The 17847-nt window shown below is 68.2% G+C and overlaps 2 protein-coding genes across 2 annotated transcripts in view; both read left to right on the top strand.

Annotated features, from left to right (window-relative positions):
* ZFYVE28 (zinc finger FYVE-type containing 28) overlaps nucleotides 1-583 on the top strand; it is a 45328-nt gene extending 44745 nt beyond the window's left edge. The window contains 1 exon segment of the mRNA XM_079770063.1: nucleotides 299-583. Within this exon segment, the coding sequence (XP_079626189.1) occupies nucleotides 299-430 (132 nt within the window). The 3' untranslated portion in view covers nucleotides 431-583.
* A 6271-nt stretch (nucleotides 584-6854) lies between these two features.
* Nucleotides 6855-17555, top strand: MXD4 (MAX dimerization protein 4). The gene is made up of 6 exons (XM_079776931.1): nucleotides 6855-7071; nucleotides 7166-7265; nucleotides 10481-10510; nucleotides 15803-15917; nucleotides 16814-16976; nucleotides 17314-17555. The coding sequence occupies exons 1-6, from the start codon at nucleotides 7008-7010 to the stop codon at nucleotides 17457-17459; spliced, it is 618 nt and encodes a 205-aa protein (XP_079633057.1). The 5' UTR covers nucleotides 6855-7007; the 3' UTR covers nucleotides 17460-17555.
* Nucleotides 17556-17847: the final 292 nt, after the last annotated feature.

Consider the following 17847-nt stretch of genomic DNA (forward strand, 5'->3'; position numbering starts at 1 on the left):
GGCGAGGGTGGGAAGGACGGGGGTCTAAACAGGAGCCTGCAGCGCCTGGTGTGGGGCCTGGGACTCCCCATGAACCCGGCCTCCGGGAGCCCCCACCTGTCCCAGGTTTTCCTGAAGGCCCCGCCCACTCACGCCGCCTGGCGGGTGGGAGGATGTTCAGGAGGCCGGGCGCTCAGGGCTCCGACACTGTCCTCTGGGTGCTCTCCCTGTGGGGCCAAGGCCAGGGTGCGGCACAGGTGGGCGCTGGGGACCCTCCCAGCTCACTGCCCCCCCCCCCCCCCCCCCCCCCGCCTTCCAGATCTTCTGCTCCCGCTGCTCCTCGCACTCGGCCCCGCTGCCCCGCTACGGGCAGGTGAAGGCTGTCCGCGTGTGCACGCACTGCTACGTGTTCCACGTGACGCCCTTCTACAGCGACAAGGCGGGCGTCTGACCCGGCACCAGGCACTCCCGGACCCGCCAGAGCCCGAGAGGACTCCCAGGAAGGCCCCGCGCTCCCCGCACACGGTCCGGAGCGTGTTGACCGCATTCATCGGGCTGTTGCCGCGGAGACTTGCAGAACATCCTGCACCTCCGTCCCGGCCACGCTGGCTCCCCGCCTGCAGGGCCAACGGGAGGGGGACCCTGGGGCACCGGGGCTGCCCGGGCAGGGTGGCCTCTCCTCCGCGCCCACCCGCCCCGCTGAGCTGCTGCCTGGAGGCTGGGCCGCAGCAGGAGGCCTGCTCGGGGAGCAGCGATGGTGGACAGGCAGGAGAGGGCCGGGCCTCCGTGCCCTGCAGGCTTCCCCACGCGCTTGCCAAACCAGTGCCCAGAGCCAGGACCTATCTCATCCCCCCCCCCCCGCACACCCGTGCCCGCCCCCTCGGGGCCTTGGCTGAGCAGCACAGGGCTCACTGTGCCCAGTGGTCCTGAGGGCGCGCCCTGCCCGTGTTGCCTGCCCACCCATCCACCTGCGGATGGGGAGGGGCCGCGGAGACCCACAGACAGGTTCCGGGGCCTTAGGCCAGGGCTCCCAGGCACCAAGGACCACGGGGCCCGCCCCCTCGGCTGCTGCCACCCGCTTCCCGCACCCCTGGGACCCTGGCCCACCTCCTCCGCCGGGGCGGGGCCCAGCAGGACTCCTCAGGCTAAATCTCAGGCTTCACGTTGCAATGAGGGTTGCAGCTTTATTTTTAGAGAGAGACACCTACTGCTTCTTTTATAGGAGAAACCCGGTTACCGCCTAGCGTGGACGCACGGCGGCGTCCGTGGGAGGGAGAGTCTATGACGGAGTGACTGTTCTGTATGGAGATTATTTTTATTTTTTAAATGCTGTAATTCGACACCATTTCCATAAATCTATTTACGGACTGCAGACCCCTCGTTGCCCGTGAACACGGACGCCTTTCTCTCGCTCAGGGAGCTGGGGGGCTCTGGGCTCTGGGGACAATTCAAGGGCAGGACTGGCTTCCTCTCCACCAGCCCCAGGAGGAGGGTGGCTCCCCACCCCCCACTCATCCTTGAGGGCTCCCGCGCTCCCCAGCCCCAGGGCACGGCGGTCACTCCGCCCTCTGCCAGGCTGGCCCACCCAGGGGCAGAGCCAGGACCTGGGGGTGCAGAGGGGTGAGTCTAAGGAAGGATCGACGAGGCCTACAGTCACCGGCAGGGAGGTCAGGACTGAGAGGCCTGGGTGGGGGCAGGAATCAGCCCTGCAAGCCAGCCTGGCAGCCGGAGCAGGTCGGCCTCCTGAGCCTCAGTTTCCCCATTGTCACCACCATCACCTTCTTGTCCCTGCTTTCTGAGCGCTCCCCCTCCACTCCCCACAACAGCCCTCAGGGAGCAGCACCCTGTGCTGAGGAGGCCGAGAGCCTGGGGCCACTTCCGGGGACTCAGCTCCGGGGACATCCACCGGCATCAGGCACTGGTCTGGCAGCAGGAGGAAGGCGGGCCGCCAGGAGCCGGCACGCTGGGCTGGACTGCCCACCTCACCCTGCTCCGGGCTGCACCCAGGCCTGGGAGAGGCCGGCATGCTGTCCAGCACCCTCCTTCCGCTTCCAGTAACGGGGGGGAGGGGGGCTGGGCCTGGCTGCCCACCCCCACCCCCACCCCCAGGGACTCAGGACCCCAGGGGGCAGGTCACCAAGCACCAGAGCTCCCTCTCCAAGGCGGCTCAGAGGTGGGGGAGGGGGCAGAGCCACCATGCCTGGCTGTGAGGGGGCCGCCCTGGGGTAGAACGGGGGAGCCCCAACCGGTCTACCCCTCCCACTGCCGCTCCGCTCAGTGCACACACCCCACACTCCCTGGCCCCTGGAGGGGTCCCTTCTGCCTGCCCCTATTTGTGGCTCATCAGTCCCCACAGACATGCTCAGGTCCAGCCAGCTCTCCGGCCCCGCCCACACCGCTGGGAAACCACAGGTGGGCAGCCACACCCCCCCCCAGCTGGCTGTGTGACCCTGGCGGGGGTGGGGGCACGTGAAAGGAAAAGGCTGTTAGTGTTATGATTTCTGAAGAAGGTGATGAAGGCCAAATGGGTGGAGCAGGATTGGGGGGTCCTTCCCTCTCCTTTCTGTGGCCCCGGGGCCCTGCTACAGCCCCTAATGGCCACCAGGGGGCGCCCATCCTCCCGCCTCCTCTCCCAGTGCGGCCTGATGACCAGGGTGTTGGGGGCCACTGGGGTGCTGCCTGCAGGGGTCCCCCACTGTGGACGGGCACTCCAGGTCCAGACAGTACACCGGCGCAGCCACGCCTGCTGGCCAGGCCCTAGCCTTTGGGTTCCTTAAGGGGGTGGAGGGTCCAGACAGGGTCCTGGCCCAGCAGAGGCCACAGGCAGGGCAGACACAACCCGAATGGCTCCGGGAGAGGGGGAGGGGGGTCCTGGTCGGGACTGGACCCCAGGGCAACACCATGGAGGGGAGGCTCCCCCTGCGCTCTGGACTCCGCAGCGAAAGCTCGGGGAGGTGGGCAGGACCCCACGCGCCCACCCACGTCACTCACGTGACCTAGAGGCGCTGGCCTCCTGCCAGGCCTACCCAGAGCCACCTCCTCCAGGCAGCCTTCCCATGCCGTGGTGGCCCCAGCCCCGGCCCTCACACACATTCTCAGAGCAGGGGCCCTCGAACCGGTCAGAGCCCCTCCTGACGCTGAGGCGGGAGAGACGGATTCCAGGCCTGCACGGAGCAGCCACTTAAACACGAGCAAGGCTTGGGGTTCATTCGCTCCCAAGTGGTCAGGGGAGCTCAAGCTGGAGCCCGCCCCTGAGCTGGGCAAGGATGGCACCCAGACACCCCAGACCCGCCCTGCCCGTGAGGCCTGCAGGTCCCGGGGTCACCGAGCTGCCGTGCCGGCTGGGCCTTGTGGGCTGGGTGAGCAGGGTGGTGTGGGGAGTTGGGTGCCGGACTACAGGGGCACAGAACAGCCCGGAGAGTCTGACAAATGGTGATGCTCCCAGCGGGGGGGCAGGGGGGGCACAGACGGGGAACATGGCTGGGTCACCCCAGGCACCGAATGCCAGGCTTCTTCCTGAGGGCACTGGGGAGCCGTGGAGAGTTCTGAGCAGGGGGGACGTTCAGGTTTGTGGTGTGGACACCTCGCAGGGATGGGGGCGGGGGGCAGAGGCCAGGGCCCCACTGCTGGGACCCGAGCGCAGTCAGAGGCAGTAGCTTAGCCAGTCACCCCTCTCACCCGGCTGTCCCACCCCATCACTCAGGACTCTGTGATCTGAGAGGCGACCTGCTGCCTCTGGGGGAGAGGCTGTTGGATGGCCCAGACCCAGGAATGGGGAGCTGGGGTGGGTTCCTGGGCTGAGGCCCTCAGGGCATCCCGCCTGAGAGAGGCGGCCTCTACCCTGGGACCAGGCGTGGCCCTGGAGCGCCTGAGCATGGCCTGGGGGGGGGGGGGCAAGGAGACCCAGGCCAGAGAAGCCCAGGCAGCAGGACCTGGACGGGGTGTGGGGGTGAGCCCCTGGTCCCTCTTGTTCGCGGCGGATGAAAGGCGGTGGGTGAGGGGGCAGCTGCCCAGCCTGGGCTCAGGGAAGTCTCAGGGGGGAGGGATGGGCACCTGCCGCAGACCGGCCGGCAGAACCGGGCCCAGGGCGCCGCCTGCTGGGGGCTGGGTCAACCAGCGGGACCCTGGGGCGCCTATGCCCCGCCCCCACGTGGGGCCAGGGGTGGAGACTGCGGGCCCCAAGCGCGACTGGTACACCCCCCCCCCCCCCCACAGTACCGTCTCCCATGGGGCCCCCTCCCGCCCTGCCCCAACTTGCGGCTCAGCCCTCGGCCCCCAGGCGCACAGCCCCGCACGAACCACCCCGCCGCCCCCTCCCCCGGCCCCCCTCTGCCCCGTCCCCCTTCCTGCCTCCGGCCCACTCGGTGCCATCTCCTGGGCTAACCCTGGGAGCCTCTGCCCGCCAGGCCCCGGCCCTAACCCTGCGGCCCAGCCCCTCGCCCCCGCCCACGCTACTGACCCCGCCCCCTCCTCCCCCAATCTCGGAGGCGGTGGGGAGCCCCGCGGGCACGCGGCGTGGCGGGGGGAGGGGTCCCCAAAACGACCTAGATGCAAATGGAGGCGAGGTGGGAGCGACCCCCTCTGGTCTCAGGCCAGGCGGCGGCAGGCACGCGGCTCCCATGGTCACCCTGGTCACCTGCGCTGCCAGCCGGGCACAGCGTGCACCGCCCCGCGGCGGGCAGGAGCCGGCACCCCGCAGGTGCGCTCCGGGGAGGTGCCTTCAGGACAGGCCAGCCCAGCCTTCCCCGGCGCAGGGGGTGACCTCACAGAATGCTGACGGGCAAGTGGGAACCGCAGGCCCCGCCTCCGGGACCCAAAGCCCAGAATGCACCGCCCCTCCCAGAGCTGGGCGCCCCCTTTTCTCCTACAGACTAACCCGGAGAGGACCGCGCCTGGCTCTTGTCAGGGCTCTCCCTGGCCGGGGTGGCTGTGGGGCGGGAGCAGGAAGTGCGGGGTTAACATCAAAGGGGTGTTTAATGTCTGCAGGGAAGAATCCACGTCCCCCAAGGGCCCTGCCCGCTGCTGGGTGCAGGTCCTAATCCCATTTCTCATCACACAGCTGCGGCTGTCACCCAGCGGGTCATGCTGTGTCACCATCCCTGCACCTATCTCCACTCCGCTGGACTTCCAGTTTCCTTATCTGCGAATCGGAGATGCAGACACACACAAGGAAATGCACTGCGTCCTAGGACTGCAAGTGCGCAGGTCTTTATAGTTTTAACCTTGAAAGGAACTGTGGGCCACGAGGCTGTGGTAGGCACAAGGGCAGGTCTTGACGCAGCCTCTGTGTCCTGGCCCAGCCCGTCCTGCCACGGCCCCCAGTCGGCCCTGCTCACACCCACTGATGTCGCGGAGCAATTGGGGCCAGCGCCAGCAGAGGTTGCAAGCGGGGCCAGTGCCGGGTGCCAGCGGTGGCTGCTGCCCCAATAGCCCCTCAGGAGCATGGGGAGGTGGAGAAGCCCTCAGGGGCGATTGGGGCCAGCAGCCGCTGCTTGCACCCACTGACCGTGCCGAGCAATTGGGACTGGTGCTGGGCACTGGCAGTGGGTGCGAGCGGGGCCGGCGCCAGGCAGGACCGTGGCGGGTGAGAGCAAAGAATTTTCAGTAACCACCAGAGGCTCGCCCCGATGACAGCGACCAGTGCCCCACCTTCTGGCACCCCCGCTCACCTGCTCCACCATCCCGCCGCAGCCGACGCCCGCCATGTTCCGCACGCGCCCCCCTGTTGGTCAGCGCACGTCATAGCGACCGGTTGTTTGGTTGTTCTGCCGTCCAGTCTATTCGCATATTAGGGTTTTATACAGATAGATGTTTTGTTTTAGGACCGGGGGCAGCAGCAGTGCCTCCCATTTAGAATGTCTGTGTGTGGAGGGCGTCCAGCCACCTTGTCCCCCACACTGGGCAGCCTGCTGGTTCCATGCTCAGGACCTGCCAAGCCACCAGCAACATGGAAGCTCAAGGGGACCGAGGCCAGTCCCTGCTCTTACTGGGCCAGCTTAGGGTCAGGGGCCACCAGGGCTGATGGCCAGCGCTTTCTTGGCACCTCCTCTAGAAATGCCCCCCCAATACACGGGAGCACGCGGTCCTCCACTCGTGGGAGCCCCTCCCAACCGTGGCGGCAGGTCTTTGCCCGCCCCTGCCTTTGCTCTGGAGTCCACTGGGCGGTTCAGAGACACCGCCGCCCCCGTTGTCCAGTTGATGTCCTCGAGGAGATCTCCTCCGAGCCTGGGCTCTCCTGCGGTCGCTCCGTGTCCGGCGGGGAGGGGTGTCTTTTGCAGCTCCACGCGATCTCCCCGAGGACGCGGACGCGGACGCCGCGAGGCCCGGTGCGCTCGTGCAGCCAGTGTTTCAGACGGCTCGGGGGGAACAGGCTCCTCCTGCGCACGGTGTGCAGACCTGGGCCGGGCAGGGCGCTCCAGCCGCTCCCCGCGTCCCAACGGGCTCGCGCGCAGGGCCAGGCGGCCTGCGGTCCCACCGCGCTCCGCTTCCTCTCGGCAACGCGTCCGGCCGCGGCTCCCTCATTGGCTGCGCGCCCCACCGCCGGCCATTGGTCCGCGGTCCTATTTTACATAGGCCGCCCTGGGCCAATCGGCGTGCAGCACCTACTTAACATGCACGCCGGCCACCAGTCAGCGAGCGCAGGGGCCGGGCCACCACGTGCTGTTGCTAAGCTTGGGCTTCTAAATTGTTACTAGTGCGGCGGGCCTATCCGAACCCAGCTTCGCATCTGTCAACATTCTCGGCCCAGCCCGAGGCGTTCGGCCGGCTCCCATTGGCCACGTCCCGGGCCGGCGCCCGCCCCCGAAGCACGAGTGCCGCCCCCCATTGGCTGCGCCGGCCGTCGTTCGCCCTCAAGTGTCAATTTGAGGGCCCGAAGCGGAGGGTGGCGGCTGAGCGCACTGGGAGCCCGCGGGAGTCGGGGCAGTGGGGCCGCGGGGCGCGCGGGGCGGGCGGCGAGCGGAGCCGGCCGGAGCGGGCCGGGCAGCGGCCGCCGCCGTCCCGGAGCGCGCGCGCGGGCGGGCCGGAGGATGGAGCTGAACTCCCTGCTGATCCTGCTGGAGGCGGCCGAGTACCTGGAGCGCAGGGACCGAGGTAGCGCCCGCGCCCCTTTGTGCGCCGGGCCGCGGGCGGGCTGGCGGGCGGCGGGGCCGGGGCGGGGCCCGCTGACCGCGCCGTCTGTCTGCAGAGGCCGAGCATGGCTACGCCTCGGTGCTGCCCTTCGACGGCGACTTCGCCAGGAAGAAAACAAAGGCTGCCGGCCTGGTGCGCAAGGCTCCGAACAACAGGTACCGCCCCCCGCGCGGCCGTCCCCGTCCGCTGACTCCCGAGTGCCCTCCCCGGCCCCGACCTCCGGGCCCGCGGCCCGGCTGCCGCCCGCCGCCGCGCGCTCCGGCGGCCAGCCTGGAGGAGGAGGCGCGCCCGGGCCGTGGCCGCAGCCCCAGCCCCGCCCGGCCGGCCCCGCCCGCGCCGTCGCCATCTTCCTGCGGGCCGCGCCTCCTCGGCCTCTCGCGTAAACAGTGCCACGCGTACAGCCCCGCCGCCCGCCCGGGGTCTCCTCCCGCGGCTGCTCTCCGCCCCCAAGTTGTTAGGGACTTTTTCGCGCAGGAAGAAAGTTGTCCGTGGGCGTTGGCCGGTGCCCCTTGGGTCCGGGGAAACTGAGGCTCGGTGCCGAGCAGCGTGGGGCGGGCCACCCTGACCTCGGCTCGCCGCGGTGGATGGGCCGCATCTCCCCCACCGTCGCCGAGAGCCGAGCCCCCCACCCCCAGAGGCCTGGACAAAGAAGGTGCCAGAGGCCCTGTCCCGACCCCACTCCCCCACGGTATCCACGTTCTTGCCCAACCTCCCGACACAAGTGAAGCCCGGGCGACAAGTTTTGGAGTCCCCTTTGGCACTGGAGGCCCTTTCTAAGGGGGTGGGGAGAGGGGGCAGGCTCTGCAGCTTCTCCCAACGCCAGAAACCGCCCCGCCCCCACCCAGGTGGCAGCAGCGCTGAAGCTGGGGTGCGAATCCCTGGGTGGGAGTAGTGGGGGCCTTCAGCTCCGGCTCCCGTGGGGTTCCACTCTCCTGGCCACTGTGAGGACCATAGCACACCTGGCACTGCCCAGGGTCCGCCTTGGCCCGGATGTCACCGGGCTGGGAGCTCACTGGTGGGGGGCTTTGGGGCCCCTGGGGGAGGGTGTGGTCCGTGCCTGTGGCCTGACTCTCGCCCCTGTCTGAATGGGCCAGATGGGTAGAGCTGGAGAAACAGAAAGGCTGGCACAAGGACCTCTCTCCTGTGACATCCTGGCGCCCTGGGCCTGGCAAGGACCTGGTTCAGTCTCCATCCGCCCTGGCTCGGGACGTGCCTGCGTCCCAGCTCTCGGTCCCCTACTGGGGGCAGTCTGGGAAGAACTTGAGTGTTGGGGGGTGGCACTGCCTCAGGCCTCTTCAGAGCGCTAGCCAGGCCCTGCTGCTGGCTCTCACTGTCCCCAGTGCCCTGCCACCCGGGGGAAACTCCAGGGTGTGACGCCCGTGCACAGGGTGCCCAGGGCTGATAACAGAATCACAGCGAGGCTCTGCGTGCTTCCTGCGTGCTGTGCTCATAGCCACCCCTCCCTGAGGAGATGCTATTTTATCCCCATTTTAAGGCTGAGGAAACGGGCACAGAGATTGACTGCTTGCCGCCCTCCTACCTGGGACTCCTGCTGCAAAGTGGGGTCCTAGCCGCCTACATTCTGCCAGGATGGAGACCCTGAGGCTCTCCTGGAGTGGGGTGCACCTCCGGGCTGCTCCTCCGGGCAGAGCCTGACTCCCCGGTGCCCGAGGCTCCAGAGACAGTCCCTTGAGGCTGTCGTGGCCCAGATGGGCCTCAACCAGCCCAGCCCAGGGGCGAGGGCAGACCAGGGCCCAGAGGACCCAGGGCTCTGACCTGGTGGGACATCCCCACACCTGGGTGGTGAGGCGGGAGTGTGGGGTGTGGGGGCTCCAGTAAGCGCTTTCAGAGGCAGTTGGTCAGCAGGAGGGCCGGAGCCAGCCGGCCAGGGGTCAGGTCCCACAGGAAACGGGGCAGAAGCGCTACCTCCAGGGGTGGACAGGAGGGGCAAACCAGGCGATGCCAGGAGCGTGCTCAACATCGCCCTGGCCAGGGCGCCCCCCTCTCCCCAGGCCACGTGGGAGGCATAACCCAGAACAGGGTGCACTGTACCTGGGACCCGTCTCCCCACAAAGCTCCCACTGGCGTCTGGACCAGGAGGGGCTCTGGGCCCCTGTCCATCCTCCGCTCCTGAGGAGTCCCCTCCTGGCAGGGTGGGGTCCAGGGGTGGGCGTGAGGGCTTCTCTCTGCAGGGCTCTTGCTGACCCCTGCACCCCCACAAGCGGGCAGACACACTCACACTGCCCCTCCGTGCTTCAGGCCAGCCCTGGGCCCTCCTAGCTCTGGGGAGGTTCTGAGGCTCCTTCCCCAGCCCACGTGACCAGCAGGCACTCGAGGCCCCTGGAACCTGTGCTGAGGCTGCACAGGAGGCGCAGGAGCCTGCTGCCCGGGCGGGAGGGAGGCCTTGGGCCCAGCTGGCTGTGGCACGTGGCAGAGGCAGGCGGGATGGGGAGGCACTCCGCCCCACTGGTGGGCACAGGAGATGCCTGACCGAGGTCCTGGAGCAGGAGAGACTGAGGGCAGGCAGGCAGAGGTCAGCAGAAGCTCCAGGCGCAGGGCTGGGCTGCCCCAAGGTGGCCTGGCGCTCTGCTCGCATGTGAGGCAACCTGGCAGCCTGGGAGCCGTGTCTGGCCCGAGAGGTCCCTGTCGGGACTGGGGGGAGGGAGGGTGATGTGGCACTGCCCACTGCGGTGCTCGGGACTCTGCGTCCCTGTGCGAATGGCCGGGTGGGTAGAGCTTGAGCAGCAGATGGGGCCCTGCCCCCCGAGAGGCTGAGCTCGGGCCCAGGGTGGCCACTTGGCCAGACCATGCCCCAGAGGGGAGTGGAGGGCCAGCTTTGGTCTCCCCACTGCCCCCTGGCACATCCCAGAGGTTCCCTGTGGGCCGGTCCCTCACGGGCTGGGTCTGCTCCGTCCTGGGTGTCCCCATGGGTGCAGTGGGCTGTGGTGATGCAGGTGTGTGAGCCTGAGGAGGAGGGATGGCGTCTGGCCGGCAACATCAGGGGCACCGCTGGCCTCGGGGGGAGGGGAGCAGAGAAGGCAGGCAGCTCAGTGCCCGGACGGGGGCTCAGGGACCCCCCTCAGGAGCACAGGGGGTGTCGGCTCCAGGACTGGCTGCCACAGCCTCCTAGCCCCACCCACCCTTTCTGGAGCAGGACCTGGGCCCTCCTGGGGCCAGAGCCTCACCTGCCTCACTGTAGGTGAGCTGGCTGGCCCTGGGCACCCCTGGACATGGCTTACTTCTGAGGGGCCTGCCCTGGTCCCCGGCACAGGGTCCCCCCAGCCTTTGGCCCGCAGCTGCTCACCTGCCCAGCCCTCCCTGCTCCGGGGGTGGCAGCGCAGTGAGCTCTGTTCTCTGTCTCTCTAAACAGGTCTTCACACAACGAACTAGAGAAGCACAGGTAAGTGACCTCTCCCCACCCAGTTTCTGCTGCGGGGCTGTGCGGCCTCCCCCCACCGCTCGCTGTGCCCGGGTACGGCTGACCGTGCCATCAGGCTGCGGGATGTGTCCTTTTTGAAGGAGGAGGCCGGGCTCTGTTCTCAGGCTCACCCTTGCCGGGAGGCCGGGGTGGGGGCCCCGGCCTGGGGGCTCAGCCTGGGTCCAGCGCCAGGTCGGGGACAGGGACTTGGGGCAGGGTCCCGTGTGCTGTGTGGCAGTTAGGCCAGCTCCCTGGGGGAGGAGATCCATCTGCTTTTGGGGCATTTAAGCCCGTTTGGGAGCAAGCCTTCAGCCCTTAGAATGCTGGCCTCCGCCCGGCGGGTTCAGCCCTCTTGGTCTGGGGCCCCCTCCCCCGGGACCTCCTGCCCCTGGGACCTCCTGCCCCCGGGACCTCCTGCCAGAGGCTTGTCTGCAGGGCAGTGGGACAGGCAGCCAGTCCCAGGCCACGTGGGCCCAGGGCTGATCCCGGGAGCCCACCTCGTGCCCACCCCCTGGCTGTAGGGCCAGGTCCACGGGGTCCTCCTGGAGGAGGGGCCGAGGGGCCTTGGTCACTGAGAAGCAGGAAGGGCAGCAGGTCACCAAGGAGTCTCCTTGCTCAGCCTGTCACCCCGGGCCCCGCACCTTCTGCTCTCGGGCATCCCTGCCCTGGCCGCCGGCCTGGCCGCAGGCCTCCCTCTGTCCACAGGGTCTCTGTGACCTTGGGCCTGCTCTGCAGTGGGGACGAGGCACTGGCACGCGTGGCCCCTGCAGGCGGTGCCCTCTGGGCGGACCTCAAGGGGCTGTTGGGAGCCGTGGGTAGGCACGGAGGTCCCACAGGCAAGAGCCCTGATGCCAGGACCAGGGATGACCCCAGGGACTCTGTGCAGAAGCTGTCTCCTGACCTTTGCTCTCATCTGTGCAATGGGCCAGTTCTTTCCTCCCTTCTTGGGTTGGAGGGGGGGGGGTCTGCATTCCAGTTGAACCTTCCCAGCCTGCTCTGGGAAGGTTTGGAGCTTGGCCAGTTCTCTTTGTCCCCCCCCCCCCCCCCCCCACAGCCAAGGCAGCGCCAACTTCCGCTCCCCTGGGATCAGGCCTGCTCTGGGCGGGTGCTGGGAGGGACAGGACACCGTGTTCTCTGGAGGAGCTGCACTTCCTGGCCTGGCCCTGTGTGTTTGAGGGGCTCCCAAGGCTGTGGAGGTGGGGCAGGTGCAGGGCCCAGACAGCCAGGCAGGCCCCGCGTTGCTGCCAGGCTCGGGGAGGTGGCCCTGGACCGGGACCCGGGAGCCTAGGCAGGCATGCGGGTGCTCTGGGGAAGGCTTGCTGGGGTGGTGCCTAGACCAGCCCCTCAGTGCGGACAGACAGAAGGGGTGACACGGGGGAGGGGGAGGGCAAAGGCATGGTAGCCCTTCCAAGGAGGACAAGGGCTTTGACCCCTGCAACGGCCCCTTGACCCTGACCTTGGCCTCGGCCACCTTATTCCAGAGCCCGCCCTTAGGCTGGGCCTCGTGGGGCCCTTCTGAGACACAGGCAGGATGGGTAGGCGGCCTGGCCAGGTGGCAGGTGCGCACAGCCCTGGGGAACCCGCGGGCCTGGAGCTTGGGATCCTAGCGGGGACCTCGGCCTTGGCTGTACCTGGGGCTGCCAGTGCTGACGCCAGATGCGCCTGGCACCGGCCACAGGAAGGGCCGAGTGCCGTCCTCAGGAAGGAAGGAAGCACCTGGCGGGGGCGCCCAGCTGCTCCCGGGGGGCAGCCGTGGACGTCACCTTCCCCAGCAGCGTGCCGTGCTGGGCCTGCGGGGCCTGCTCGGAGCCGCCTGTCAGCCCCGGCCACCCCAGCCGGGCCTGTCCCTCCTCCTGCCTCCCAGGCAGCAGCTCCAGTGCGTCTCTGAGGCTGATGCTTGGCCACTGGCCCCGGAGGCCTGGCGTCATCGAGGCCACGTGTTCCTTGACGGGGTGACCCGGGCTTGAGCTTTTGCATGTGTGGAGTGGCGGGGCTCACCCCAAAGGCCAGCCCCCAGTCGGACCCCTGCCGCCTCCCCCGCATGGAGACGGTGGTGCAGGACTGGGTGGGCCCTCCCGGTGCAGCCACAGGCGGCCTTTATGAACCTCACAGCTAGAGAATGCAGGTGAACAGAGGGGAGAAGGGGGCGTGTTCGTTGTCCCCCCCAACCCCCCGTGCATTTCCCTCTGTGACAGCCAGGTCTGGGGTGCTCAGCGCACAGACGGCTGGGACACAGCCCCTCAGGAGCTGGGGGACCCTCCGTGCAGCTCGGGGCCTCCTTGGAGGAGCAGGGCTTGCGGTGAGAAGCTAGGAAGGACCGTTCAGAGCTGGGCTGTGGCGGCCACAGGGACAGAGGGCTGTTCACACGGATGCAGTGACTCCCAGAGGCAGGTTCTGCCTCTGAAGCCGCACAGGGTTCCTGCAGGACGTGGTGGGCTTTAAAGCTCCAGGGATGCTGGGCATGGGGGGGGGGGGGGAAGGCGGTTGGAGGGGGGGGGAGCCGGGCACTGCAGCCGCCGCAGGGAGCTTGGCTTCAGGGCAGCTGAGCAAGAGCCCCGGGCAGCCCGGGCGTGGGGCCTCGGCACCCTCCCGCCAGCGGACCTGGGGCTGCCCCCTCCCCGCGGGGGTGGGACGCTGGGACCTGCCCAGGGCCCCACAGCCAACCCTCCTGGCACCGGTGGGCATGTCCGGTGTTAAGCACGGCACAGTATAGGCGGGGGGTGGAGCGGGGAGGCCGCTCTGTCTCTTGAGAAATGCCTGCCTTGTGGATGCTCGGGGACCTCCCTTGAGCCCCGCCGCCCCGCCGCCCCGCCGCCAGCTGTCCTAGGCCTCCTCCTCCGCCAGGCGCACCCTCACCTGGGTGAGAGCAGAGCTTGTTATCCGCTGCTCCTCACTGGACCTCTCACCTGACACTACCTGAGCGCTGCCCCCCGCCCCGCCCCCACCCGGGCTCGCTCCTCCTCCTTGTCCTGGTGCCGCGCGGGACAGGCAGCTGTCCCCGGCTCCTCACCTGGCCCCCGGTTCCCACTGTCCACCCGGAGGTAGCTCTGTGGGACCCACCTTGAGTAGGAATGTGCGTTAGAGGTTTGAGGCGCTGGGGAGGCCTTCGGGACCCCGGCCAGCGACGCCTTTGGGGACCACGCGCTGGCCCACGAGAGTCACTGCCCCATTTCCACCCAACTAGTGCCTCCTCCAGGCGTTCACGGCCTGGGACCCGGGCCGGCCCGCTCTGTGTCCGGTTCGCCGTCTCTGTTCCGCTCCTTGCCTGTGTGTATCCTCTGCTCGTCTTCACGTCCCGAGATCCCTCTTTGTTTTTGCTGTGTATGAGCTCCGAATGTCACGGGTGCTAACCGTTTGTCTTTTATATGTATGGCAGATATTTCTCCACTGTTATTTGTCTTTTAGCTGTGTTTTTTCTTTCTTGTACAAATGTGTCTTTTTCTGATTGTAAAAGTAACATGTGGCTTTTTTTTAGCCTAAAAAACCTGGAATATATACATACACACACACGTATTTTTAAAAAGAGCAAAGCCAAAGAAATAAACGTTGCCAACGCCTCCCCTGGAGACGCACGCCTCCTGCTCTTCATTGTGTCCTGTCCAGTCTCTTGTGTGCGTCTGCTGTGTCCGTTCTCACAGTGTCTGGCGGCTTTCTCACGTACATCCCCGAGGTGGACATACACGCCGAACATGTGGGAAGGAGGGTGCTGTGGAGTGTTGGGGGAGGGGTGGTGGAACTTGGGGGTACTTTTCCATTTACGTTTTCCTGCTGATTTACATTTGCTAATTTTCACCAAGGTCACATACTGAGTTTGTAAACCCCGGGTGGGGATTGTCCGGCCTGCGGGCCCGATGAAGCCGAGGCCCGAGGGGCGAGCTAATGAAAGGGTTGACAAATCGCAGGCCGAGATCATTCTGCATGGCTGAGAGTGATGCTACCCACATTCAGGTGGCCCTTGGCAGGAGGTAACCGGGAGGTTGTAAGAACTGCCATTTGTCACGGAAGAGTGGACGAGGGAACCCCACTTGCCCACGGGGCGAGCACGCTGGCCCCTGTGCAAGTGAGGAGGTGAAGTCCTCGGACTCGGGGTCAGGGATTGTGCACAGTGGCCTGGGACCCAGAGGCGCAAGTTCCAGAGCCCACCCAGCGAGCCTTCTCTAGCCCTGCGCCATGTGGGGGGTCACGACCCTCTGAGGACCCCCAGCCTCGAGGCAGAGCCGGCTGCTCTGCACGCAGGCCGCGGGGATGGCTGCCGAGGCCCGGCTGCTCGTGGCCCGGGGGCTGAGCCGGCACAGCCTCTGCCCTGCGTCCTGGAAGTTTGAACGTCTGACTTGGTTTCACCTGGAGAACTTCCAGGCCCCAGGGTGCCCGAAGGGGCGCTGCTCCGTCTGCAGGAGGTCCGTGTGGACGTGGGTGACAGACAAGGTCGGGCTGCGGGCGCCTGTCTGTCCCGAGGTGGAAGCCATCCACCCTCCCTCCTCCCAGGGTCTCTGAGGCTCAGTGAGCTGGGGTTACGGAGCTTCGGGACGTGGAGAGCGGCCAGGGTGGGCGCTCCCCGGGCCCCTGGGCCTCTCGGCTCCTTTCCAGACAGGGTAGCCTGCACGGCTGCTGGGGCAGGCGGGGCCCACGAGGTGGCATCGGGTTAGGGTGGGCCGCGGCCCCAGGCGCCCGCCTGCCCTCCCCGGTCTAGACGAGCAGGACAGGCAGTGTCTGTGGGGGGCCCGTGGCCTGAGGGTCTGACACCTCTGAGCCCTGTGACTCCAGTTTTGTGGAGAAACTGCCCTCATCTGCATGGATATGGGGCAAACTCTGGAAGAAAGCAGTTCCCCTTCACCCCGGGATGCCAGCCTGGGTGGGTGTGTGTGTGGGGGGGCGGGGTCCAGGCTTCCGCCTCCCTGGTCCAGATGGGCTCATGTTTCTGTGGTGGCGAGAGTGGCCAGTGAGCACCCCGCACCTGGCGAGGTGGGGGCGTAAATCTGTCTGAGGCCCCGGATCTCTGGGGGCAGCTGACCAGCACTCCTCCTCCAGGCTGTCCCCTGCCCAACTCCACAGTGGAGATGGTGACAGCAGGGTGTGCTGGGCGCTCGGGCAGTGCCCTGGCCACGGGTCCTCCTCTTTTGCTGGGGCATCCGGAGGCTGTGTGTGCTGGACTGCCCCGAGGCCTGGGGAGCTGCGGCCAGGTGGGACAGGGCCCCTCAGCAGGTCCGCGGGGAGGCTAGCCGCTGCCGCTGCCAGGGCCCGGCCGGCCTGACGGTCTGTCTCTGGCCCTTTCAGACGAGCCAAGCTCAGGCTCTACCTGGAGCAGCTGAAGCAGCTGGTGCCCCTGGGCCCCGACAGCACCCGCCACACCACGCTGAGCCTCCTGAAGCGCGCCAAGACGCACATCAAGGTGAGCAGGGCTGCCCCTCCGCCGCCGCCCTGCCCGCGGCGTGGCTGGCCCCGTCCAGCCCTGTGCACCTGGGAGCATGCCCACGGCCCGAGGGTGGTGGGGGCTGCCCGGCAGGTGCACGCTGGAGGCCTGGGGGGTCTCAGGGTGGGGGTGGGCAGCACCAGGGGCTGCCGAGGGGTGAGGATGTCATGGGCACGCGCTGGGTTTTGTTGGGGGGCGGGGGAGAGGGTGACAGATGGCCCTCCGGGGTCCTGGGCTGTGAAGGTGGGGCCAGGAGGGCAGGGTGCCTTTGATGCTGGGAGGCCCATGGGAAGTAGGTGCCCAGTGGTGGGGGAGCTGCTGGGGACCAGGCTGGCCATGGGGTGTGGCTGAGGGAGGCATTGCCTGGGGCAGGCCCCAAGGTCTGAGACGGAGACCTGCGGGCTTTGGGGTCCTGTGGTACTTGGGCCAACCAGGGCGTCTTAGTCCCCTTGCAGGGCTCCTGGGGGTAGAGTCCTGGGCACCCCGGGCCGGGTAACGGGAGCTTTGAGAGGCGCAGCGGTGCCCCGGGCCATCCGAGCAGGCAGTCTCGGCTCAGGGGTCCAGGGGAAGGTGTGGCGAGGGGAAGGGGCCAGGAGGGCCTGGCGGGTGCCCTGTGAGCGGGGGGAGTGGCGGTGGGCAGTGCTGTCCTCCGGGAGGACGTGCCAGCCCGCTGGCTGGTGGCTGTGGGGCTCTGGCTGGTGGCAGAGCGCAGGCTGGAGGTGAGACCTAGGGTGACCACCTGGAGGGCTGAGGCGCATCACCATTGGGGCCCTGGACCCAGGCCAGTGGGGGACGGGGAACCTGCCCGGGCCTCAGTGCCCCGTGCCGGGTCCCAGCATGGGGGAGGTCCCCGGCTCACAGCTGCCCGCCTCCAGAAACTGGAGGAGCAGGACCGCAGGGCGCTGGGCATCAAGGAGCAGCTGCAGCGAGAGCACCACTTCCTGAAGCGGCGCCTGGAGCAGCTGTCGGTGCAGAGCCTGGAGCGCGTGCGCACGGACAGCACGGGCTCCGCCGTCTCCACGGACGACTCGGAGCAAGGTGGGCACAGGCCGCCTGCAGCCCCGCGGGGGCGGGGGGCTGGCCAGGAGGCAGCCTGAGGGAGGGGGGGTGACGGCAGTGGGCAGCAGGTGCCCGGTGACAGCGTGTCCCCAGACTGTCCGAACACCTGGCGTGCGGGCGGGAGTGACGGGAGGAGGGCGCGGCTGACCTGCCCACCGAGGCCGTGTGCTCCGGGGCTGAGGCCCAGACCTGCGGCCCGTCTCCCCTGCACCCCCTGGAGCCTCTGTTCCCCCCCAGAGGCAGAGACCTGCCCTGACTCTGCCAGGAGCCCAGCTGGCACCCTCAGGGCCCGACCCCGTCCTCCCTGCTTCCCCAGAGGTGGACGTGGAGGGCATGGAGTTCGGCCCCGGCGAGCTGGACAGCGTTGGCAGCAACAGTGACGTGGACGACCACTACAGCCTGCAGAGCGACGGCGGCTACGGGCCCCCCTGCCGGCGGCCGGCCCGCCCCGGCCTCTCGTAGGCCCGGTGCCCTCTGCTCCTTGGCCTGCCTGCCGCCCAGCCACGTACGCCAGCCCTCCCGCCCTCTCAGCCTCTTTGTGGGTCACTGCTGTGCCACTCGGGAAGCTCCCGCAGCTCCGGGGCTGCCGCCTCCCCGCCCGCCGGTCAGGGCCCACCTCGCCGCCCGCCCCTCCCAGCTGGGCAGGGACCCCGCAGGGAGGCGGGCCCAGCTCCCGAGCCCTGGAGCCCAGCGTAGCCACCCATGGTCTGTTCTCAGATTCCTAATCATTCCAGAAGTATTAAATGTCGTTGCTGCAAACCTCGGCGGGCGCCGTGTGAGGGGCTTACTGACCACGTGGGCAGCTCAAACCCCACCCCAGGCCCCAGGAGGAAGGAGTGGACTGAGGAAG

This window comes from Cnephaeus nilssonii, assembly GCF_951640355.1.
Source record: "Cnephaeus nilssonii genome assembly, chromosome: 1".
In the NCBI taxonomy this organism is placed as follows: domain Eukaryota; kingdom Metazoa; phylum Chordata; class Mammalia; order Chiroptera; family Vespertilionidae; genus Cnephaeus; species Cnephaeus nilssonii.